Raw genomic sequence first — 27,124 nt, forward strand, 5'->3', positions numbered from 1 at the left:
TTATTAAAACGTCTTTCAGCATTTTACTGTAGTAAAATGTCAGATAAATCTATATACTGGATAATCAAATGTTGCTGAAAGTTTTGCATTAGTAGGCTGTGACTGTCATATGCATCAACAGAGGCTGAAGCCATTATATGCCCATCTGTTTGAGCACACTAAAACAAAGCATTGAGCCAGTTTATTTGAAAAGCGATTAGCATTGAACCCGTTTAAAATTGTATTCTACATACCGTAAATGAGCAATATAATAACTTGATTTCAAGTTGTTGGGTCCAGCGGGAAGAGATTAGCTCCACAACTGGTCCTGGCTCACTACTGAGAAATGCACTGTGGAAAGGTACAGAAAATAGTAACACAACACAAATAATGTTACATTTACTTTGTACTGAATAGGCCCTGGGGGTGACTCAATATCAAGCTCTGCCAAGAAAACCCCATTACAATTTAACATAATGAATGCAGCTACAGTGGTTGCAATACTCACTCATCTCTCAGTCAGCCAAGGTCCTCTCTGTTGTCAGGCCATTGTCTTCTTCCAGTCCTATCAGTGTGTGCAGAGGTTTGAAGAGTAGGCTACACATGGCCATAATGCAAAAAATCCATGGTTTGATAGTACTTTTTATAACTTTAGGCTATTATTTTGATACATTAAGCCAATAAGTGTTTAATTTGCAGGTTCACACCTTTTGTTTCTTGAAACTTTCTCAGTTGTTCTCCCAGCAGAGTCCAAGAAATACTTTCTCAAACACTGATACACTTAATAAAGGAAAAAAGACTGAACAATAAAATGAAAAAAATATCAAGCAATGTAACAATAATTAGAAGTAAAATGTTTATTGTATATAAAAAAAATTCATAAACCGCTTATATATATTTATTTTGATAGCTTCTGTAAGTAGTCAAATTTCCCCCTAGGAACAAATGTTCCGTCTGTCTATTACCACAGGTTCACATTACAAATTAATTCAACTTCATTGGTGCTTAAAGATACACTTGGGCAATTTAAGCATGAATAGGAAATTCAGATGACTACTTACACTGATTTTGTAGTTCCAGGGCTCTGCACTGATGTTAACTTTCACAGAAGAGATGCTGTTCGAGGAGACCTAAATGTCAAACTTGCTCCTTTTTCCAAAAAAGACAATGAAATATACCTACCCTACTAAAGTCTTTCATGGTATTAACTCAGTGAAAACCAGCTTGAAGGATAAAGACCAGGGCTAGAAAACAAGTTAACAAGTCACCTACCCAAGGGACATGATATTTAGCTAAACAAACCATAAGCCACAAAATCTACATCTTATGATTGGTCACGATGGTTTATGTCTTGATGGGCAGAAATACAAATGTTTGATATTCTTTTTTTTTTCCCCCCTTAATACAGTGAGCAAAGAGAAAGACCTTCTGCCAAAGAACTACTGACTCATCCCTTCATTCCAAACTGACAGTAGCCATCAAAGAAGAATTCAAACTTTCTGCAGCAGCTTTGTCATCACAAACTCTTATCCAGGACTACAAAGTCATCTTCTGAGATTTAGAATCAAAAAGACTTGTTTTCCAAATGCTGTATCCACAATATACAGTAAAAACTGTCAACAGATCCTAACAAAGGACTATTATTTTATGTTGCAACTTTCAACAGTAAACATTAGCTCAAAGCACTTTACAACTATTTAAAGTTATCTGTTGGAACACTGGCAGTTTAAGGGGGTCACAGGCAGGGACTGACTACACAATTTTGTGGTTTGAAGTTCCTTATCCGGAACACCACACTGCCTTCCTAGTATTCTTCTGAAGTAATTGGCCAAGTTGTTAATTGAGTCTTTTCACATGATAAACAATGAAAAGACTGAATAAGGTTAAATCATTTTTACTATTCTAACTTGTAACTACAGTATGCCATATTTAAATTAAAACTGATGCTTTGTTATTTTAGATAAAGCATGCTAATGTTAAAGCTGGAACTTGAAAACTGTTACATTTTTTTTGTAAATGTATACTGTATTAATAAAATATATTTAAAATGTGTGTATATTATAAGTCAAAAGGCTGTGTCACATACTCAATAATAAAACACAAAATGATGGCAAATGTAAATATGTTTCATAACAACTTGTTCCAAAATCAATATAAAACACACACTGGCTGACCAAACCAGAACTACAAGTTCAAAAACTCAGGAGTATTGTTACCAGTTATTTTACAGGCTAACTGAATATAGTGCGCAATTCCAGGATTTAGAAGTTAATGCGATTCCCCAAATCAGCATTTGTTATAAATACAAAGGACCATTGCCAACTTAGTTTACTTTTAAACAAAACCTGACTAACTCTATGGAACATTACTACTGCATATACTTTGAAGAGATAAAGCATTTATGTGGGACATTTTTATCCATCAATGTAATCTGGATGAAGGTATACAAGTGGAACACAAGTAGACTATAATGTACGTAAATAAAGTGTGGGGGAAATTAACACACAACACGACAGAACACACACAATGCATTTAAACTCTCACGGAGTAAAAATTCAAACTATACCTCTTCCAACTTCAGAAGTTCTGATACAACTTCAAAAATAATCCATGAGCTTTGACACTGATCAGTAAATTACAGATTCAAATACAGTACAGGAAAAGTACAAGATAGCAATTTATTATAGGCCACACACACACTCAGCAAAGCAAATTCAGAGTTGGCAGTTCATCCAGAATTTAACTTCAGTACCATTTAAGGATTGAGTATGCATGTTTGATACACCTCAGCAGATAAACAGAATAAAAATTTCTGCTGGTCAAATTAAGCGCCATTCCATGCTCTTTTTTCACCTTTAATATTTAATCAATAAAATCCCTTACATTCCATTATGACCATGATGTCATCTTGAGGGCCAGCTCTTAACATTGCTTTACTCCATTATGACTTCCTATACTGGATTACATCCTTTAAAAAACTTTTTCAGTAAGATGAAGTGTGGAATAAATCAGAAATTTAAATTTAAGCTCGTGTTTTTAACCAACAGGTAGTCCAATAACACCAAACTAACTTTTCTACACTATAAACTCAATGCACAAATTGATAGTGTATGTATATTTTGTAGTATGTATGCAAAGTGAATTTGTCCTCTTCCTTCGGCTTGTAACTACTAAATGATTTTTTTATACCAATTCACTATCATTTCCTAGAATACTGACTGGCATTACTTGTTAACAAGATCAACAACCTGGCATAGAGCAAATACTGCATTAGCTCAACTATTTTGAAAAATACTGACCAATTCAACAATCCTGAGAAATCTGACATGGCTTGCAAACAGCTGTGAATTCAGTCAAGCTTCTTTATTTCAAAAGACAGATGGTCTGCTGCATTCTTCCTCATCCATAAAGCCACTAAATCCAAGATTTCCCAACACTTTCAGGAATATTCAGATTCATGTGAAGAAATTTATCAGGGTAGATAAAAATTATTCTACAGGTCAGTAACCTAATTCATAACCCAAGTATGTGAAAGTCTCATCAACACTATTTGACAATACATAAGAATAACAAATGTACCTTAACAGTCCATTCTGCTAGTTTTACCTAAGGATGACAATCATATTCCTGTTTCAGACATCTCTTACTATCATCCTCAAGATGTCCAATTACACAAATCTGTTTGCAAGCCCATACTTTACAGGACTGGCTTCATTTCAGCTTAAATCTAAGGTACTGTGTTGTTCAGATTCAGAAAGAAAGTACTAATGCAAAATAATTTCAAAATGCGAAGATAACCTTTTAGTTCTCTTTTTGCCATCACATGCATTCAACATGTAACAGAGTAATTATACCACAATCTTACAAGCTAAGCACGTTTAACAAGAGGTGTCCAGTTACCTCTGACACAAGTAATTTTGTCACCTTTGCCTAGCCACCTGTCCGGACAGCGGACTGTGAGGCAAGCACAAAGTACTACCGGGGATAAGAAGGTGACTTGGCTGGTATGAAATGAATGATGCACATGCAGATCTTGTACTTTAAAAAGTTAATACGTTTTCCAGGAGGCCTAATATAATCACTGTCAAAGTTTTGATGCGATCCATTGCATCAAAAAGAAGAGTCATATCTTAACATGACTGCTCAGATGGTAAAAGTGTTTTATTGTCAAGTAGAATGTGTGTAAAAGGCCTAATATAATCACTGTCAAAGTTTTGATGCGATCCATTGCATCAAAAAGAACAGTCATATCTTAACATGACTGCTCAGATGGTAAAAGTGTTTTATTGTCAAGTAGAATGTGTGTAAATGTATAGGCCCCTAGACTTGCAAGCAAGTGAAGTGCTAATAATTGGGAAGGGTGAAACCAAAATACAATATGAAGACATACAGGGCATTGTGTACATGATGAACTTATTTACACCATTTTTATAAATAGTTTGCTTGTATAAACAAAATGACTGATGACCTTGATTCAGTAAATTCCTCTGATGGCATTTATTTTAGAGAAATAGGTTAAGGTGAGAACAAACACTGGGATACATATCTTAATAAACCCAGCCATTCCAAAGACTTAAGACCTACTATAATTAAACCAATTTCCTCTGGCTTTTTGGAAAATCTGTACAACTATCATGTCAAGCACAACCAAATTTCATGAATGCCTTTCTTGATGTCTACTAATTTTAATCAAGTCTGTTATGTTCATTACTAGCTTCAGCATTTAACAAATATTTGGAAATTCACTAGCATTATAGTACTTTTATCAGCTAACTTTACTTGTTTTAAAAGGTTAACAGTCTGTAAACTGAATGGGATCTGACAGAGGTGGTACATCCCATTAAAGACCAAATCAAGAGTACAAAAAGACCAAGACCAGTGACTGATTATAAACAAATGAAAACTTTATACATCAGAGGATGTGCACATTTTACGCAACTTTGAACAATCGCGATCATCTCATTAGCTTTGAAAAAGCATATTCCACATTCTTGGGACAGTTGACAAAGTAATACCTCAGTTTGTGTGTGCAGAAGTGGCTTCTATCTCTATCCAAATTGGGAAAAAAGTACAGCATTAAGAGGATCTTTTAAGCTTCAAAACTGTGGTCATATTAAGCTTCTAATATTAGCTAATCAAGGTCTTCAAAATTGATAAAACACTTCCAGCAAACATCTGGCAATCAGTTGTGAATTGCGTACCAGATCAGTAAATTGAATGGACTGGAATGTCTACTCTTATTTGCAAACTTTCAAAGCAGAACAGGGAGCAAAGCCTTCAGTGGCTGTGGAGTTTAGATTTGAAGGTAAGCTGGTGTCTCGAAAAAAGATACAAGTTTTAGAATGCTGCCTTTTTTTAAATAACTGTTACAGTGTGAACATCACCTAATCTCATAAGACAGTATACATGAAAACCTTAAATGTAGTTTTTTCTGTAAATCTACAGGTATTCAGAACAGATGAAATATGTGAATTAGGACAAAGAAAATCAGCTTTCATTTCTAAGAAATTCTGTATTTACATATTATATATTTGAACATTTAGAATGAGAGAACTTTGAGCATTCTAGCGCCTTCATTTCAGATAAGCTTAACAAAAAAGAACAGTTTGATTGAAAACCCCTGGCATGCAATTAATTTATTAGCTATGTTCCTGTATTATTTTTCTGTGATGCTTTAGCAACCCTGCTCTGCAGAGATTTTCAGCTTGTCTTCTGACCCTGGTTTCCCAATACCAATGAACAAATACAGACACCACCCCAAAAAAAAAAAAAAAAAAAAAAAATCAATGGCACAATAAACTATTAAAATTCACAGTAGATAATTTTTCTAGAAACAACTAAAACCTATTTTTATATGTAACTGCTCTTTTCATAAAAACATTTGTACATATTCTAATAACATATACAGGATGATTGTTAATATGTTAACATGATGCGGCAATTCTAAACTGGCAACTGGAAAAATCTAAACATCTCAGCAGTATGTGACACAAAAGATTTAAATGGACAACAATAACAAACATTTCATAAAACTTTATTTTTATTCCTGTTCCATTCCTTACCATTAAGACGGATTTCACGCGGACATTGACCATTTTTGTGTTCTGCACCAGAAAGACTAGCCATTTATATTTTTCATTAAACTGGTAAGTAGTAGTATTCAAAATTATTCAACTTCAGAATCCCCATGCAGTAACCTTTTAAAGCAGTAAACACCAATGCCCCAACCACTGTAGTAATAGATAATTTTTAGAAAACCAAGTTTATACTTGCTTACTGGTAGATCATGTTGATCTTTAATATATTTACTCAATATACATGTGTGCTGCATTTATTAATGTATACAGTGTACCATCAGAAGATAATTATACAAGGTACAGAGTGTAAAATTTAAAAACAAAGCTAATCTGCTTTGTATGCAACAATACAATTTAAATATTAAAAAACAGCAACATGAAGAGTCACTGCAAATGTTCTCCATTTATTTGGTCTTGGGTAAAAATATTTTCCAAATAAATTTTGTTTAATTTTACATTTAGTAGAAATAACTTCACATTAACAATAAAATGACTACTAGACCTTAATCATTCATCTGGACTAATTTTATAAATATCTCAAATAGGCCAAACATGACTCCTAAGTATTTGTCTAAATGAAAGGACTTAAAAGATCTTACTTACCATAGCAGAAACAGAACATTAAGATTAAGATGGGCATTTTGGAAATTGTGAAATTAATTACAACATTTACTGTCAAAATAGGACAAGAGACCATGATTTAGGTCATGATAATCTTCAGATTTATTTAGAATGCATATGAAAAATGTTGATGAGCTTGTATGTATTTAACTTTTGTATGCTTGCATTTATGAGATAAACCACAGTATAGTAAGTACCAGAAACATTCATTCTTGGCTTCATTTTGGAATTTGTCACACAAAAATTAGAACTAGTCAATCGGTACAATTATCGCAGTAAGAAATAAGAACAAAGCAGTACATATGGGACTGTCAAGAAGGAAAAAGATACAACACAAAACGGGAGACTTTACTGCAGAGTTTTTTTTTGCTCAAATTATTTTTTTTATATTAAACACATTAATAATCCTAAATTACCATTATCAAAGTAACAGCTCTGCATCTAGGCTACAGCATCAAGCCAAGAAACATTTTAAATGCACTTCACAGCAAAAATTATGTAAACGTTTTATTTATAGTTTTGTTTTAGTTTTCTGTACTTAATTTTTTTTGAAGAGGCAAAGATTCTAGCAACCAGCTTTAGTCAAGAGTCTTAAATTAATTAAATTCTATAACCTTACAAGAGCGACTAAAACAGTGCTGGATTCCTAAAATAAAAAGTAAATGCCCCATTGGCAGTCATGCAGCTTGTTGTTTCAAAGAATACAGCTGTAATGCTGCCCCCAAATTACAGATGGATTCTTGCAAACAATACAATACGTTTTCACTCTACATATAGCTCTTTTGTTATACTTACAAGCAGCTTCAAACCTGAGTATGTATGGTATAGCTAAACATACAAAAACGTATGTACAATTATCTCCACTTGCTGTAAACAATTATGAGTTTAACCTCATTTGAACCATGCAAATCATACACACAATATAAAAATATATATAAGAAAACAATGACATTCACTCAAAACTAAGTAACTAAAACCTTGCCTTCTAGGCTGCAGTGAGATTGAGACCTTTATGTTAAAGGGATCTGACTTTTGGAAGCAGCCGTTAATCTTTCTGCATGTTTACAGTTGTGGAAATACTGTTAAATAAAAGAAATTGCACCTTTCATGCTTGTACAGTATTTATAATACTTCTCATTTGTGGAAATAATTTTACATTAATTTTGCTTTTTGTGTTCCCCCTCCAAACAGGACAAAGCAGCAAATATGGAAATTGAAAACAGAAGCAGCAACAGGTAATGCTGCCTTACAAAAAAGGAAGCAACCTTCACCTCTCAATCCATTTTTTTTGCATTTATATTTTTTCTTCCTAATAAAAAAAAAACAAAAAAAAAAAAAACTTCAAAGTTTACATATTCATTCCTTGGGCACTTAACAGCGAATCAAGCATGTCGAATGTATCTTTGTAGTCCATATGCTGACGGTTTGCACTGAATTCATGGTTATCGTCAGGGCTGTTGATCTCCACTGGTTTCTTGTCCAGTTTCACAAGGGTGCTGAGATGTCCGCAGCCCACCTGGTATGTGACAGGGTGAGGAGGGGGGAAGGGTAGGTTAAGAATAGAGTTGTGAGAGGATACATATTGCTTTACAGAGGAAGAATTAGAGGAACTACCTGAACTTTTGGAACTTTTGCTCATTTTGGAGTGATGGTTGTGACTGACATCTGCATGCGACCTCTTCCTAGAAGAGCTGGAACTGGAGGTTCCCCCATCGCTTCCAAGACCAACTGGGCTCTTCAAAGCTGCTGTAACAGTTCCATCAGTATTCAGTTTACTGGTGCTACTGTTCCCACTATGTGAGTGGGAATGTAGCAAGGAATGTTTATGACTTCCACTATGGTGGCGATGAGACAAATGTTCCCTGTGTTTTTCTTTATGTTCTTTTCCAATAAGTGGACTGGAATGTTTACTTTTTCCACTGCCTTCATCAGAAGAGCTGTGTCTTTCAGAAGATACCTTAATTTTCATTTTTAACTCCTCTTTGCTAGATTTCTCTGCTGGTAGTATAGGAATTCGTAATTTTAGCAAACTAGCTTTGTCTTTTTTGTCCAAAGAATGCTTTTCAGTCTTCTCTGCATTTGCTATAGGAATTTTCACTTTAATTGGAGAAGTCATAACACTGCTTGAGATCTGTTGGAGCTGATGTTTTTTATGGTGCTGCTGATCTCCCATCCCCGATGCAGCGACAGTAAAAGTTGTCTGATTTTCCAATTCAAGATTTTCCACTTTACACTTGTGCAGAGCAAACTCGGCAGTATGTTTCTCTTTGTATTTGTCCAGGGTCATTTTCTGTGGTGTAGGGTTATGTGAGGGAGCAAGCAACACATGATGCTTACTGCTACTTGATTTATGCTCATGTTTATTACTAGAATAATCAGTACACTTATCCGGTCTGTGATGAAGGGCAGCAGGATGTAGCTGTCCAGATGTTCCTTGTTGAAGATTGAGAATCTCCTGTTTGACAGAATACATATCTGACCTGCTTTGATCTTGATGCTGTGGACAGTCATTTGGTGCTGTGAAGTTGTATGAGGTACTTTGAATGGTTGTAGCTACCACATTAACAGAATCAAGAGAATGGCTGCTTTGAAGAGAAACTCCACCTGAAGTTGAAGGCAGGGTTACAGGGAAAGATGTTGAAGAGGGTGGTTTGGGAAATGCTGCATTTCCCGACAATCCAGTAAGGTTGTCCACCAAAGATTGATTCTGGACCAAGGAAGAGCCAGGAAAAGTATTGTCGGTAACTTGGCCTTCAGCTTTTGGTCGTTTAGCAGCTTGGTTTGCCTAAAAAAACAAAAGTGGAAATATTATCTCTTTATCCATTTAAACCACTGAAAGTCAATGTTTACTTTTTAACATTTAATACCGAGTTATCCATTTTTTTCAACTTATATCAAACCCAATGTTCATCTCTCCATACATAAAATTAATATCTACGTGACCAACAATACATAGCGGATAAATAATGAATGGATTAGAGAGGGAAATGACATGCTCTGATAACTTAGTGTTACAGAGTTTCATAATATCATTATAAGCATTTCCCACAGATGACTTTGAAATACTAATTTTTAATAGGGGCAAAATTATTCTAACCTAGAATGATTATCTACATCTCAGAATGTACTACATAACTGAGGATTGTTTTCTTAATTACCAGAGATTGTCCCAAGTTCAATGGTAAAGCATAGTCAGTGTGATTTAACAGTAATCTCATTTGAAACCTCACTCCATTTACAAATCCAGCGTACACTTAAGATTGCCTTTCATATTTTTAAACAGTACCTAAACCTTGAAGACTTTATAGGGAATACACATTGTAGATCAAATCTCTGTTGTGTGATTTATTGTCTTAAATATTTCTTATTAAATGTAAATTTCAACCTGAACTTTATTTCTTTTATATCATAATATGAAACTAGTTGAATGTTTTACTATGTCATTTTCTATACCAGTACCTTTAACTGCACAAAAAAACCACCATGTTGTTACATAAACTTTACATTCAGTGGAAAAAATTACTTTCCCCCATAATGAAAATAAAAGGCAGATATCAAAAATGTAAAGATGTCAATGGTATTCATATGTAAGTTAAATTGAACTATGAAGTCCAACAGATTTTACAGATGTATTAAGACCATTAACACTCTTCATTGTCAGAACTAATTAGCAGGTTGTGGGACTATTAGATTAGACAATTATATTTTTTTTATGGCCGGTACTAATCAGCAATTTCATAGTAGTAGAACCGGCCGAATTTAGATCTCTTTAGCCTTTAAGCCTATTTACTAAACAGCAACAAATTCTTCTTAATCTGTTCTTTTTCTAATTAAAAATGCGAGCTGGTGTACTAAACATAAGCTCGCTCACTGCCAACATTTAGACAAGAAATGTGTTTTAATTACAGGACCAAATGAAAAGATCTCAAAGAATTTTCTTAACTTCTGTCAAAGACGTGCCTCTGTTTTTATACACTCTGCTACTCCTAATTATTCACAGCCTGACTCCTCAGATTCCCCTTTAATCGGTTTACTTCTACACTTTAATGTAAAAGCCAGTATTCCTTCCTTCACACTATCCAAAACTCTGACTCTCGTGTCAGAGATAATATTAAATTTAGCCACAAACTGATGTTAGGGGAAAAAAAGAAAAAAAAAACATAAAACACCACACACCTCTGAATATAAACTTGCTTAATAATAAACAAAGGAGAAAAATAAGCTCCTACCCTCCAGTTTCGAATTCTTTTAAGCCTGTTGGGAGTCTTCTCCAGAATCTGCAGAAATTCATGTGTAAGTTCTGGAAAGGGGGAAAAAATGTATCACACAAAATATGAAGCAAAGGAAACCCATAAGCATGTGCATATTTACAGGTATAAATTTATTCTGCATCACACACACACATTACTTGTATTTCTGATAATAAAGACTCTCAGACAGAAAATATTTTTATTTTATAATGCTAAGGACAGGAAGTTTCACCATACTTCCATGATAAAACAAACAAAAAAAATGATTAAAAACGAGAATTAGAATGACTACTTACCATCCAGCAACTCAAGTGTAACAGAAGGATCTACATATTCCCACCAATGCTTTCCATCAGTTGATACAGGAATTTCCCAATTGGACCACTTGCAAGCCAAATGAATGCATACACAAGCTATCACAGTTGGCTTGTACTGGAGACAGAATGTAGTGAGGTGAAGACTGCTCATAAAATCCCATGTAAAGAGAAAAATGAGAAAAAGGGGAAGGGGAGAAAAAGACAGAAACAGGCCCACATTAAATAGTGCAATCAGCTGGGACTTGAAACCTAGATGGCAACAGAAACATTTTTATCCCGAATACAAAACACAAAAAAATCCTGTTTTACGATACACTGGTATATCTGGCATTGTTGAAGCACTTAGAATATGAGACTTGTGTCACCTGCTGAAACATCAATCACCCATGTTCCACATTTGCCATTTCCTAGACAGATACACAGAAACCCAGAACAGGTCTGGGCAACAACTGGTGAAATGGAGGCCAAGACCTTGACCAAATAGAAGCACAACATACACACACACACACACACACACACAAAGGACTCATACAGCCACCAAACAAATCAAAATTAGTTTCTACTGTACAAATCAGGTGTGTTTCACTGAATGTTTTATATTCTATGTAGGATTAAGATCTGCTTTTTGAAGCAGGAAAATACTATGAGACATTGCAGGTATCACTGAGTGCAGACAGTGTTCCATTTGCTATATGAAGGTTTAAACAGAAAATATTCTCCACAGATCACAAATTCAGGGATACTGAATAATCTATTTGAAATCAAACCTTCACAAATATAAATTTAATGCTGAATTTACAAATTGCAAGAGCATCTGTCAAACTCCAAAAATTTAAGCAAGTTAAACATCTAAATATTCTGTTGTGGAAAAGCTAGACCAAGGTAAAAATGCCAGAATAAGCACCTGGTGATAGAGTGCCTTAATATTTAAATTGTTACCATTCTACCTGTCTGATATTTCAATTAAAAATTTCCATAACACTCCAGAATTCAGCTTCATGAGATTCTTCTTCAATTTTAAGGACCAGGATATATCTAACACTATATGACACGTACGCTTGCAGACACTGCTGCTTCGCAAGCCGTGTACTGTCTATACTTGCATAGTACTTTATGTAAATCTGGAGGATTCCACCAGGTGGCAGTGTGGGACATCATCACAGTGAGAAAAACGTCCGTTTTCACTGGTGTTGAGAGAAGAAAAATGTTGAAGATAAAAATTGTACTCTGCATTCTGTTGTGAAGGTACAAAAAAACGACGGCAACAGCAACACAGAAGATGCTATGGGAGACCTTTGAATATATTACGTCATTACAATGGGGAATATGTGATGCTTGTACAAGAAAAGGAAGAATATCACCACAAATACTTTTGAAAGTCAGCATTTAAGTTTGATTTATGAATGGTTTGATGCGGTGAAGCAAAACATTCAATCACACACAGTGATCCTGTTGAAGCTGCACTACAGCTTGCCATCACACTACGTTATCTTTTAATGACCAAATCCCCACTTCTTTTTGCAGACATTCACAGACTATCTTGAATTTTCCTACATTTCATCTTACATGTTTCCACATTCACCTTCAAAGAGCTGGCGATTTGATAGCAGCTTTTCTGAAAGGCACATCTGTCATTTTGGAGATGTTGATAGTAAAGAACGATGTTGGTGCAATGTACCAAAATTTGAACACACACGCCACCCAATTTTTTTCTGGTAATGCAAGTTGCGCATTAATTTCAGATGATGCTCAGAACGTTTACACCCACCAATCATGGCTGCCACACGTTCCCAGCACTCAAGTATAAATCTGGCCTAAGATATATTACCCTCAATATTAAGGTATAAAAATTAAGTTTACTGGATATATCATACATAGAAATTAGAACTCATTAATCTAAGCCAAGTGAAATGCTATACAAGAATTCCTTATTCTCTGTACTTATCTGTCTTAGACCACACTACAAATTTTCATTTCAACTAGGACATCAAATAACCAGGAAATGCATTTCATAATAAGAAACATACCTTTTAAAATTTCTGTACAAGACACCAAACTAAAACCAAAGACTTCACCTATTGTTTCATAATAAGAAACATACCTTTTAAAAGTTCTGTACAAGACACCAAACTAAAACCAAAGACTTCACCTATTGTTTAACACTGTTTAACAGTGACTTTTAAAAAAACTAAGATCAAAGTTAACTTAAATCGACCTTAATAAATGGTATCTTTCCAATTGCTATGCCTCTGTTCTCCAAAAGATGAGACATCATAAACATTTAGTAATAAAATGCATTGCATTTGTCTTTCTGACTGATGACTCTTCACAAACATTTTATGAATCCCTTACCAAATGGCATATAAACAGACATATGCATTGCATAGTACACTGAAAATGGTAACGATGAAATCTACAATAATTACTTAGTTGGGTAGCACAACTAGTACACTTTATAAAATAATTGGTGCGCTAAACTCATTTGCTTTGCACTTTCCCAACATACAAATGAAGAACTGACATGTGAATCATGCGTACAATTAGCTTGAGATTTTTTTCTTTTTCTTCCTTGGATTTTTTTTCTTACATTGTTTACAGTTGTATAGCATTTGTCACCATTACGTTCTGTAATATAAAGTTTTTATTTCTCATTCTGCACAAAAAGCATGAGATTAAAAATTGATCTTGGCCATCACTACAAACAAACATTAAAAAAACATTTCAACATTAAATATTTTTGGATGAAGTAGACCTTTAAAATTTGATAGTAAGGAGTCAAATGGAAGCAATACATTTTTCAAATTTCAACTGCTTCTGGAATTGGGTAAGGGTAACAAAATTTAACAGCACAAAAAGTTGACCAATATAAGGAGACTCAATGAATAAAAAGGTATTTTATGTTTGACATCATCATGCATATAAAATTAATTCTACAGGTTTTCTGACAAACAGCAATTTGAAGTAGTTTATAAAATTGATACTAAGCTTCCTTCTAGAATGCTACAAAGAACAGCAACAAGCATTTACTACAATGAATAACTTTCATACCCTTTATGTAGGAAGTGTAGAATACAACAAAATGTGTACAGGCCTCTTTAACAAATTATGAAACTTGACAAACACAAAAGCAAATTACTGATGGAAACGTTTCTTGTATTTACGCTATGTAACTTTTTTCTACTTTAACCTTCCATTGCCAAATAGCTTTTTCTTTGGCTATACCTGTGACTTGTATTACTGTATTTTAACATCCTTAGTGTTAGACCCGAGTGTCACTCTGGCTTTAAAAAGAAAAATGCTAAAAGCGGTAGTCCCGAGTGTCATTTGTGCAATTGTATATACGTGTCTCATGTAAGACATGAGGATTACTCTGGTTGTAAAAGTGCCAACAGCGTTAATGCCGAGCATTACTCAGGTTTAGTTGGGGAATGTGCACTGGTACAGCATGTTGCCGCACCCACCACACAACAAAACAGCTCAGGATGCCCAGTTGCCAACACCACAGGCAGACACTTGTCTAGTCCCACCCGCTGGAAATGACCATCTATCTGCCACAGCCAGGTGTTATGCAGGTGTGCCCCTTGGCCTGGTCCAGCCACTCGGGTCCTCAACAATGAGGATCCTGCGAGCCAGATTACATTTGGGGAATCGCGGCACATGGCTGTAGAGTCGTAACTGATGCTCACTCACAATGCAGGTAATGTCCCTCATTTGGGACTCCCATGAGAAACTGCTCATTCGGCACAAAGTAAAACCACCAGTACCCAAGGATTCTGCAAAGAAACAGTACCAAAAAGGAGTCCAGTCTTTGCCTCAGATCACTGGATAGTGTCCATGTCTCCCAGCCATATAGCTAAACAGGAAGCACCGGGATTCTAAAGACTTGAACCTGTCTCCTTTGGGAGTGCCACACACCCCTTTCCAGCAACCTTATAACCCCCATTACTCAGGCAACAATATAGGCTTTTCTTGTGTAAGTGTCAGGCCCGAGTGTTACCCGGGCAATGGTGTAGACACGTTTTCTCCTAGCTTCATATACATAGCAGTGATAATTAGGTGAATCTGTCTTTGGGTAGAGAAACTGAAAAGGACAGTGAAATCAAGTGATAATGGTAAATCCGAAAGTGACTCTTGCGTCACTCACACATGTGCAGTGTGCTGTTCATATTATTAATCATTAGTATTATTTATCATTATACTTTACACTTCTGACTGTACTTTTAGTGTTTTGCTTATTTTACAGTAGAAAGATGAGATTTAATAAAAATGTCATTTTAAGCCAAAAAATTCAACACGTTTTTTGACAAAAAAAAAATGTAAAGCTAAAGGAGGTTAAAACCAATAAAGATATAGTCTGCAGTATTATACTTCATGGCAATTATTGCTTGCTGACAGTAATTTGTTATTAGTATAACTGGTCTCTAATCCAGATGTTAGAAAACAAAGCCTATGAATCCTCTGAGGATGTACATTAAAGTCCCATGAAACACCGAAAATTTTCAGTTTCGAGTCCAAGTTCAACCACAACCCAACATGATCTCCCCCCCTCCTACATTCTTCTGTATGACTGTTAATGAAAATCTAATCTAAGAGTAATACATGAGGCAACGCTAGATTTGAACGCAGCAGTGTTGTACTGACTATGCTCACAAACCTTGTACAAAAGTATGTTTGGTGCATTCTATATTTCCAACTATTATCAATCTTAAAACACATTCCAGTCCTAAAACTGAACTATTCTGAATACAACGTTTAAATTTAACTGCAAATTATTTTAAAGATTTTCAATTACCGATGCATTATTTCAAAAACAAATTCTCTAATGGTGAAGTCAGTTTTTGTTTTACAATATAGTCTCAAATGTTAATGAAATATGACAGCAATTTTTTTTTTTTTTTTTAAATGTCTAAGAAAATGGTTTTGTTGGAGTGAAGGAAATATAGAGAATGTGCCCAATACCAAATTGATTGCTTGTAAGTATATAGAGATCACCATGCTGCACCCAAACTCCCCTCTATTAAGAATGCTGCTATTCAGTCAGTGCATAAAATTGCACCACTTCTGGGCTTTTTTGAGCTGCATGATGTATATTTTAACGTCTATAGACAAAGGAACATGATAGTGCAATCTTAATTTATTTAACATGCAAACTACTGGTAGCTTTAATGTCATATTTCTTTTTTTAAAGTGCACTCACTTTTTGAGCAAACAACCCTTGTATCAGTTTGCTTAAATGTCAATTCAAAGAAGCCCATTTTTATTTGTTAAGTAGTGACTTTGTATAGCTGCTAATGCATTCTGAGATTTTGGTAGAAAAATGAGGCACTGAACAAAAAGGGGGAATATCCCAAAAAAATTCAATACAATTAATGTGTATAGTAAAACCTAACCTCCCTCAACAACCTACATGTTACTACAGGAGACTGTTTAAATATTACAGTCAAAAATAAGTTTTTACCCAATGACTTAAGACATTTAAAATAACGAAAAGCCCGACTTCCATAATAAAACTACTCTGAGTAATTATGCAATATGCTTCATTGTGCAAAACTGATTTGGTACACAATTAATTGAGGTGCTTGAAGTTAAAAGGTCAGGTTTAGGGATTAATTTTATACAGACTAATAACCATGTAATAATAAAACATACTCCTACAGATGAAAACACAGAAATACACTAATCATTAATACTGCATTAGTCAACAGGCACTTTAAGACTTACAAATGGTACATGGACTGCTCTGTGCATAATGGAAACACGTCTTTCATCATTAATTTATATTTAAAATTAAATCAAACACTGCTTTATATTTATTGCATAAAATAGTTTGAACACCAAGCATATTTTGTTTCTTGTACACGAAACAATGCAAAAAAACAAGCATACAACCAAATCAGGATTAAATTCTGATTTTATGCATCATGTTTTAATTAATTCTAAGCCTGACTTCACATAATAATACTTTAAGAGATACTGTGTTAAGTACAGCATGCTATGTACACTAATCATTCACTAAATATTTTCTTCTTGTATGTAAATTGAATTAATAAAATCATGTGCATGGAAATTAACAATTATGCTTATAAAATAGTCTGAAGTGTGTTTGCTATCTTCAAACACCTGACACACATCAAAAAATTCTGGCTCGAGCATTTTCACTGAAAACAAGTCATAAGGAATTTTGTTGGCCATTATTTTGAAAATGGCTTCCCATGAGAACTGGATGTTTATTGATTGAAAAGAAACTCAAGAATACATCACAGCCTGACCAGTGAGTACCAACTAAAACACGGACAATTAGAAGTTCAATGTGTATGAAATAATTCAGGTTTTAGAGATGGTCTAGCATGCAAGGCACAGGATCAAAGCAGAGCGTAAATGTATAAAGACAAAGGAAACAAATCAATAGGTGCCTAGCAAAAAAGAGACAAAGGAAAGCTTGGGTGATGGTTTATCCGTTCATCACAAAATTGATGATTAATACATTCCTGATTACAGTATTTCAACACTTGGTTCGAGTGACTCTCTTTAAAAGCACCGACATTAAAACGTTAAGCACATTTTGCCTTGTATCATGCATTTAATTAATAATTCTAAAAAGTATTAAATCATAAAAAAAAACTACAAAAATAAACAATTAACCTTGTTATGTAGATGATTAAAGGTAAAACTGGATATATTCTAGAAGATGGGCAGGAAATATCACACTTTTTGGATCTTCTAAACTTGCTTTTTGTGGAAGACATTAATCGGAAAGCTTGAGAATAATGCATGGAAAATGATCACAAGACAGAAACCATCACAAGACATGAAGGAAGTCCATCATAGAGCAAATTTGTACACCCTGGCACTGCAAGATAATGGATACACCACCAAATTTTAAAACAAAGCTGCAGATAATTTTGCCAGAGGTTGGGATTTAATCAATATGGGCAAATTCATTTACATTTACTCCCCCCCTCCCAAAATTTAAAATTTAACCAATACCCAAATCTGTGTGTAAGACAATTTAGCGGATGCATGTGAGCACATCACGTAGTAACTTCCATTTTCTCTTATAAACAAAATGAATGACTATTAATACAGATGAATAATTGTGGCCTTCAGTAACAGTGAGAAACAGTACTACATGCTATGGACTGTTTATCATAATTATGTTGACTGTGTGCAAGTGTCCCCAAAAGTGATCAGCAGTACACACAGATGGATCAGCCAAAGGTAAGCAGCTGGATAGGCAGTTGTTCAGCAGAGAGCGTTAAAAACCACAGCAGGTTATTTTCAGTGTTTTAAGCACATGTTCCAACTGTACTGTTTCAGAAGTACAGACGCTGGAAGGTAATGCTCTTAGTAATCCCCCAGCAAAGACAGCACATCTCTGCTGAGGTATCAGTCATCATTTAGTGATGTTTTCATGCCATCATGATTCCTTTTCCAACTGTACAGAGTGCTACATTGTTATTAAAAATACAATGTTTAAGAATAAGGTCAACATACCGTACAGATCCATGGTTTATTTTAGTTTAAATTTTGTTTTGAAGTGTAGTAATAGTGCTTCATCTCATTAAGTTCACAACTTTCTGTAAAATTAATAAAACATTCTGCATGTTTGCTGATATTTCCACTAACAGACACTTCCCATGCAAGTTCCAATTTAAATACAACATCAGGTTACAAATGTAAGCAGGAATATTTAACTTGAGGGCCAACTGCAGAAACTGCATACTGATACTTCAATTCAAATTGTGTAAAAGCTATTTGTTAAAATTAATACACCTAAACAAATCCTGATTACAGCTGTTAAAAACCTGGCCATATGACATTAACTGTAGGAAAAACTAAAATGCCCATAGGAAATTCACACAAACAAGGAAATAATATAAAATCCAACTTAATTGTATTTGAAAACTGGGAAATATTTCACTATAGCATGTTTATCAGTTACATTATAGTGTAATCAGAAAAAATACTGAATTACTGAACACTAGAAGAAGAAAAACGACTTCATTCAAATTATGAGAACCAAAGAATATACAGGTGCTGGTCATAAAATTAGAATATCATGACAAAGTTGATTTATTTCAGTAATTCCATTCAAAAAGTGAAATTTGTATATTAGATTCATTCATTACACACAGACTGATGCATTTCAAATGTTTATTTCTTTTAATGTTGATGATTATAACTGACAACTAAAGTCCCAAATTCAGTATCTCGGAAAATTAGAATATTGTGAAAAGGTTCAATATGAAAGACACCTGGTGCCACACTCTAATCAGCTAATTAACTCAAACCACCTGCAAAAGCCTTTAAATGGTCTCTCAGTCTAGTTCTGTAGGCTACACAATCATGGGTAAGACTGCCGACTTGACCCTGGAGAGGATTGTGAAACAAAACCCATTCAAAAATGTGGGGGAGATTCACAAAGAGTGGACTGCAGCTGGAGTCAGTGCTTCAAGAACCACCACGCACAGATGTATGCAAGACATGGGTTTCAGCTGTCGCATTCCTTGTGTCAAGCCACTCTTGAACAACAGACAGCGTCAGAAGCGTCTCGCCTTTGGACTGCTGCTGATTGGTCCAAAGTTATGTTCTCTGATGAAAGTAAATTTTGCATTTCCTTTGGAAATCAAGGTCTCAGAGTCTGGAGGAAGAGAGGAGAGGCACAGAATCCATGTTGCATGAGGTCCAGTGTAAAGTTTCCACAGTCAGTGATGGTTTGGGGTGCCATGTCATCTGCTGGTGTTGGTCCATTGTGTTTTCTGAGGTCCAAGGTCAACGCAGCCGTCTACCAGGAAGTTTTAGAGCACTTCATGCTTCCTGCTGCTGACAACTTTATGGAGATGCAGATTTCATTTTCCAACAGGACCTGGCACCTGCACACAGTGCCAAAACTACCAGTACCTGGTTTAAGGACCATGGTATCCCTTTTCTTGATTGGCCAGCAAACTCGCCTGACCTTAACCCCATAGAAAATCTATGGGGTATTGTGAAGAGAAAGATGCAATACACCAGACCCAACAATTCAGAAGAGCTGAAGGCCACTATCAAAGCAACACGGGCTCTCATAACACCTGAGCAGTGCCACAGACTGATCGACTCCATGCCATGCCGCATTGCTGCAGTAATCCAGGCCAAAGGAGCCCCAACTAAATATTGAGTGCTGTACATGCTCATACTTTTCATGTTCATACCTTTCAGTTGGCCAACATTTCTAAAAATCCTTTTTTTGCATTGGTCTTAATTGATATTCTAATTTTCCGAGATACTGAATTTGGGACTTTCATTAGTTGTTTTTTTAATTTTGATGATTATAACTGACATTTGAAATACATCAGTCTGTGTGTAATGAATGAATCGAATATTCAAGTTTCACTTTTTGAATGGAATTACTGAAATAAATCAACTTTGTCACAATATTCTAATTTTATGACCAGCACCTGTAAATAGGCATTTTCATTTTATAATATTGAGTAAAGGTTTCAGAGCAGTAATTCTATGCTAATAAGTAAATCAAAAACAGTATGTTGGGAGTTTATACTCAAACCACTCTAATATTCTATTATTTGCTAACAAATGTGCTTGGAAAATGTATGGTACAAGATCACTTGTGTGCATATTTAATAGATATTTAAACAAACCTTTCATCAGTGTGTTTCTTTCCAACATTTAAGACTGCAGACAAATGGTGATAAAATTATACAAATTTTGCTTGCAACTTTATCGTCAAATTCGACAACAGCCAAGGTTTTCATTCTAATTTGATCAATTCTTCTGTGACTTTGGTACAATAATGGAACAGATAACCAAATTATGGAGCAATTTAGAGACCACACAGTCAAGGTCCACCAAAGCAGCTCTGGCATCAATTCTAACCTGATGGCACACAGCACATTTCAAGAACATGAGTAACTGCAAAAAGTTAAATGGTAAATGTTGAAAGATACTGACAGAAAACACCCTGACGAAGCATGAAATAGTCTTTCCTTATAATTAGTTTATGTAAGAATGAGGCAAGAGTAGTAGAAATAAAACAAGCTGGAAAGCTTTTAACTTTTCATGCAAGGTGTTGACATTTTATTGTTAAACCTTAAGTTTTCAGATGATGATAAAACAGTACACTATTAACGTTTGTCAAGTTTATTACATTTGCTTCCCTACTTATCTATTCATGTATGTACAGTGTACTTCCTATAGAAATAAATGACTAGAAATACTGTGTAAGATATGCCAAGTAATCAAAATCAAAACTCAACTCTGGTTAATTTGATGTTTATTTAAAATGATACACAAAGAATAAGGTAGGAAAGAATTTTAGAAATATATTTTTATGAAGCATTACACAATTGTGTTTAGAAATACAAAACCAAACTTCAATATATAGGAAAGTCTGCAAAGGTATAGCCTTCTTTTACCAATGAAAGAAAAAGATAACAAATCTAAGTTTTGTTCCTCCATATTATCTGGAATCAAGTTTGACCGGTCTGCAATGGGTTAAACAGTTTAATTATAAATTTGTTAACTTGCTTTAAATAAAGCAATCCTTATTAGGAGTTAAGAAAACAAAATCCCTACATAACGCTCATAGCGGGAATTCCTTCTGGAAAGCATTAAACAGATAAAGTTGATAAAAGACAAAAATTCAATTAAATGTGTAAAGCTAAAAATAAGACCTTTGTACTTACCGAGAGGACTGAGCTTTCTAGGTTAAGCATAGATCTTTGTAATCTTTAGCAGCTATTCAGGCTACCAATTTTGTTTTTAGACATATGCACTCTGAACCGAGTAAACGTGAGTAGAAAGCAACACTACACTTCTCATTGTGCATTTCACCCCCTAGTGCCAGGATTGACCCTTGTACAATACACCGCACTGCAGACAGAGAGGTACCACCACAGTAGGTGACCCAGTCCCCTGTTGCAATAAGGGCAGCAGGCACAGGAAGGGGACCCTGCAGTAAAGGAAGCTATAGTGTGCTATTACAGTGCAACAAAGAGGGTCAGGATAACAACCTGTTGGTAGCCATGAAATAGGAAGTCTGTGCCAAATCCTTGCTTGCTGGAAAGAGAAAGAAAGAAAAAAGTTATCAGAACATTTCAAAACGCTCAACAAAGGTAAAACAACACAGAAGCAAAACTATAAAAACATTTCACCAAAACCACCACCTGACATTTAAATTATACAAATCAATGCATGGTTATTTTGGCATAATATTGAATGCAAATGGTAAATGCACAAATAAACTGTTTCTTGATGCACTCTGTAGTTTACACATTTAATTTCATACAAAACACACTGACCAGACATTAATTCATCTTGTGTTATTAACTGACAGTTCTAACAATACATATACTCAAAATAAAAATTAAACACAAGATACCCTCATAAGATTGTGACCTTGGCATGATGGAGATTTTGTTCTGTAAAGATCCTTAGTTCTATATCATGATGTGTGCTCCTGATAATATTTCACCTGTCAAAATGATCGCTGGAAGGCCAGGCAAATAACTCATTAATAAATCTTGATCATCTGAAATAAATCAGAGAACCTCGCTTCCATAACAGGGATATCAGGACCTATTTGTATCAAGTCTGAAAAAGATGTGGAGCTGTCTTATGGGCCCCCAATGGGTGATACTAAAGGATTGCACTGGAATGGCCAATAGGAGAGTATGATCCGACTGGGATAAGAATCAACTCCTTCAAATCCAAGGTCATAATCCTGTTCCAGAAAAGAGTGGCTTTCTGCCCCAAGAGGAGTTCCAGTACTCCAGTACAAACAGAGTTTTGTTCATGACTATTGAGATTGACCAACAAAGTTTTGCAGACGTTATACCAGACTGTGGGGTTGAAAAGGAAGTCAGACGACTTGTCCGTCTACATTCCATCCTCACCCATGATTATGAGCTCTGGGTAGTGACTGAACAAATCAGGTGACTGTAAGTGGGTAAAACAAGCTTTCAGCATGACATTGCTGGACTTATCTTCTGTAATAACGATAGGATCTCAGCAACAACAGGACCCTAAAGTAGAACCACCTAAGTTTAAGAAAACTTAAGCAAATCCAAAATACAATGGAGGGGGTCTCTATTATAGGTGTGGGATAAAGTTGAGAAGGATAGGGTGGCCTCATAAGCCCTGTATTTACTTTCATGATCTTCATCAGGGTAAGTGGAATGAAAACGAGGACAAAGTTATGTAAAGTGCCTTGATTATATATACCAACGGAAATCCATGATATCTACATTAAATAATGATTTCTACAAATATACATTTTTTCCAATATAGATTGACTTATAGAAAGTACAGTATGATGAGCAAAAGACTTACCTCTCACTAGCTGCGAACATTTCACAACATCAGTATGCGGATGCTCAATTGTAATTTCAAAACCTGTTTCAAAAAAGATAAAATTATAACGCAAGGACACCCTAAAAGATGAACGTGTTCCCAAGAAGCCTGTGCGCAAACATTGCTCTTGCTTCTATTAAGACATGACCAATTTTCACATTATCACCATCTGTTTGCCCAGCAAGTTGCTTTACTTACCTAAAGATTGCAGCACTATGGTCTCAAGTATTGCCAGCTCCTGAGCTCGTTGGAGGTATGCCTAAAATTGAAAATTGCGAGCTTTTTTCTTTAAATGAAAAAATGTGATTTGAATATCTGTAGAGTGTGCAAATGTTAATTGGAATTACATTTTTTCAATGTTATGCTTTAAAATAAAAGGTGAAGATATCAAAATCTAATACCTTGCTTTTAAAATTGTTCAATAAAAAGTCAGCATTACATCTATAATATCAAAAAAAAATATCCACTACACTCTTACATTACTCTTGATATCTAGCTGAGGCTCTTGAGGATTTAAACAGGCATGTGCCACTTTGATGACATATTCAAGCTTCCGTGGCTGTTCCTCTACTTTTGCTGCCAGGAATAATGTAGTGGGAGATATGATCTGAAAATTAAAAAGAATAAACAGACATAGGTAATTACTGTCACATGTACAAATTACACAAGCAACAGTTAATTCATATAAAACACCAAATTCATCAAATGCAAGAAAAAGCTACCTACCAGAAGAACAATATGGAGAAAACTTCCAAAATATAAGTGCCAGTGGGAGAATTCTAAGATAACTACTACTTAATTTTGACATCTTGCCTTATTTTGCAATATAAAACTAATACAGTGTACCAAATACCAAAATAAAAATAATTTGATCAGACAGATGTAAATGTGTATATACATACATGGTGGAACACAACACTCACCTTTGCTTATTTACATTAAAAAAAAAGTTAACTTCATACAAAACACTATGAGCAGCAACTTTCACATTTTCACCTAAACCTCAAAGAAATCCACGTGACCACAACAAAAATGGTAGCCTTTGACATCACAAATGTTGATCCCAACAATTGGTATACTACATAACTCAGTGTTTTCTTATCTTTTTTTCATAAAGGTACTATAAATAAAAAGGGTAATGCTGCCCATGGACATGTAACTTTAACAGACATTTAGAGGGCCTCTAATAACTACGTAATTCTCATCTATTGTCTAGTCAAGCCATTGACTTTTCTAAAACCCTTTTCCTGAAAAATGAATGTTATCTATTAATAACACTCCACTAACAGAATTACTGTCTATCATGGGTTTACTTTATTATTTATGAAATACAACCAAAAAAACAAAGGACATTTCATACTTCTCTTTATTTAAAACAAATTTAACAATGAATTAAAATATTTACTGTAAATAAATCAGGAAGGTCGCAAAAGTAATTCAATAACAAAACTAATAAAAGACTTTTAATAGAAAAACGAAGCATATAATCATGAAAACTAAAATAATGTCTTAACCATTGCAAAGAGTTTAGGCACATTAAATTACCAATACTATTAAAAGACATAATGCATTTGAAGATAAGCATATTTTATTCTTATTTAAAAGCATCTCCATGAAAAGTACCTCAGTTCTAGGGCATAATATTTTGCACACAAATATAGTTTAACATTAAGCAGTAACTGAAAGGAAAAAAGGGAGGCCTAATACTGAAATTTTTAGTTAGGCAAAGTCACACAGCATATCGCTTTTATGACGTCACGACTACGTAGAAATTAGTGATAATCACACAGAAATACCGGCATACTTACATTTCGGTGAAACTTCGTGAAAGAATGGTACATATAAAATCTATGCATGTAAACAATTGCAGTGTTTATTGTCAGCTGAGAACTGAAACTGATTGTTAAGGGAAAAAATAATACCGGGCATTACTAGAAATAAAATGACTATAAATTAAAACATAACCGGGAAAAACTTAGAACTACTGATTTTCCAGAAAACAGCATCAACAAAGGATTACTTTCTTTACTTTAATAGCCAAACAGAAAAAGCTTACATGCCACTAAAATACGTAAATGTTTACTGGGATGTCTTTGTCGGCTACAACTGAGCAGTAACCTCCAGAACCCACAATAAATTTCGAATATACCATTCGAACTGGCGCATAACCGTATTTTTTTTTTACCCAAATTGGGTTACGGGAAAAAAAACTACATCCTCAAAAAGTAACCGTTTTAACACAAGAATTAGGCCCACTCGTCTACCGACATATTCACTCGGAAACAATACAACTGCACCACACTCGACAAAATATTTCATACAAAGGTTGCGCACCAACTACAAATATAAACTCTTCGGCGATATTCCGATTCGGTAACGTTTTTAACAAGACAAAGCCACAATATATTAAACATTTCCAAATTAAAACTGCCCTGCCCCCACCCTGTAAGCTACGAGAAAAAGGGGCCCAGACCAGCGCCATGTCGCCCCCCAGCCTCGTCGTGCCTTTCATTTCACGGGCCTGATTCGTTCGATAAAGGATACACGTTGAGCCGCTGACCCATATCTTGAATGAGGTTTGCCGCTTGTTGTCGGTACGAGAGTTCTCGATCTGGCTCAATACCACAGCGGCGGGACGGCGTGTTCTCGAGCTGCTCCCGGGTAAAGAACCATCTAGAAGAGGATCCCCGGCACGCCGCCATCGCGCTCCACCATTCACACAGGGATCACGAAACGGGGACGCGTGCACGCCAACCCCGGCAACAAACGCGAGCGAAAGGGGTTGTGGGAAGTGTAGGAAACGAGAAAGCCGTAGTTTCCAATGACGCCACAGCATGTGATAGGCTAGTCATCATCACGTGACAATCGGATTTTAAAGGGGGGGGGGCATCGCGCGTCGGAAAAAGTCAAATTAATAGGCGGAAGCATGGGGATAGTTTTAAGATGTAGTGCTGAGAATTGGGTTTGTCTTAGTTAGCTGCTTCTACGCCCGTTTACCATGCACTGGTGTCCACAGCATGGTCACTTTTGGTAGGCGTTATGGAGGGCATGCGGAAAATGTGTTCTGAGATCCGAAACCGACGTTCAGTGACAATACCAGCTAGAGGGCGAGTGATGATGGTTCGATGATATACTTACTCATTTTTGATGTGGTCATGGTATGAGAATACGAAAAATCCATCGGATTCACCATTGCTGGAATACTTGTGCTTCATGTGTAGTATTTTTTAATGTTACTTAAATTAATTTGCAACAGTAATGTTAAAATGCCCATCTGTGGTTCTCTTTCTGCTTTGTGTCCATCTAAATGGATCGGTCTTTTTAACGTATGGTAGATACAAATTTTAGCCTGGTAATGTGATGCCGGGATGAACGCCTAGTTGCTTGTGTTCGCTAAGTGAATACACTTGATAAAATATTGACAGACAGATAGGTGGAAGTGAGGTTCACCCGTTTTCGGTTTTGTTAAAATAATGGCCCTCATTACTTGTTAATCGATCTAAAAACCTCCGATTCTTTAATGGAATTGCAA

The 27,124-nt window shown here is 35.3% G+C and overlaps 2 protein-coding genes across 5 annotated transcripts in view; one reads left to right on the top strand and one right to left on the bottom strand.

The window, feature by feature from the left end:
* The window catches only part of map3k19 (mitogen-activated protein kinase kinase kinase 19), a 103,511-nt gene extending 101,528 nt beyond the window's left edge, over window positions 1–1,983 (top strand). Inside the window, exon 14 of the mRNA XM_028806551.2 lies at window positions 1,388–1,983. Within this exon, the coding sequence (XP_028662384.2) occupies window positions 1,388–1,448 (61 nt within the window). The 3' untranslated portion in view covers window positions 1,449–1,983. The remainder of the gene's footprint in view (window positions 1–1,387) is intronic.
* A 4,772-nt stretch (window positions 1,984–6,755) lies between these two features.
* ccnt2b (cyclin T2b) lies at window positions 6,756–26,365 on the bottom strand. 4 transcript variants are annotated; one of them, XM_028806554.2, is made up of 10 exons: window positions 26,137–26,360; window positions 25,401–25,482; window positions 24,071–24,199; window positions 23,791–23,851; window positions 23,572–23,634; window positions 22,254–22,299; window positions 11,224–11,387; window positions 10,907–10,977; window positions 8,292–9,462; window positions 6,756–8,193 (listed from the first exon to the last, which is right to left on the bottom strand). In XM_028806554.2, the coding sequence occupies exons 1-10, from the start codon at window positions 26,292–26,294 to the stop codon at window positions 8,126–8,128; spliced, it is 2,013 nt and encodes a 670-aa protein (XP_028662387.1). In that variant the 5' UTR covers window positions 26,295–26,360; the 3' UTR covers window positions 6,756–8,125. The 4 variants fall into 4 exon arrangements, 2 of the variants coding, with proteins under 2 accessions (XP_028662387.1, XP_028662385.1); XM_028806552.2 differs by having other exon boundaries at window positions 6,756–9,462; window positions 26,137–26,361; XR_007935519.1 differs by lacking the exons at window positions 6,756–8,193; window positions 8,292–9,462; window positions 10,907–10,977 and adding an exon at window positions 18,739–18,821 and having other exon boundaries at window positions 11,293–11,387; window positions 21,927–22,299; window positions 26,137–26,365.
* Window positions 26,366–27,124: the final 759 nt, after the last annotated feature.

Source organism: Erpetoichthys calabaricus, chromosome 8, assembly GCF_900747795.2.
Source record: "Erpetoichthys calabaricus chromosome 8, fErpCal1.3, whole genome shotgun sequence".
Lineage (NCBI taxonomy): Eukaryota > Metazoa > Chordata > Cladistia > Polypteriformes > Polypteridae > Erpetoichthys > Erpetoichthys calabaricus.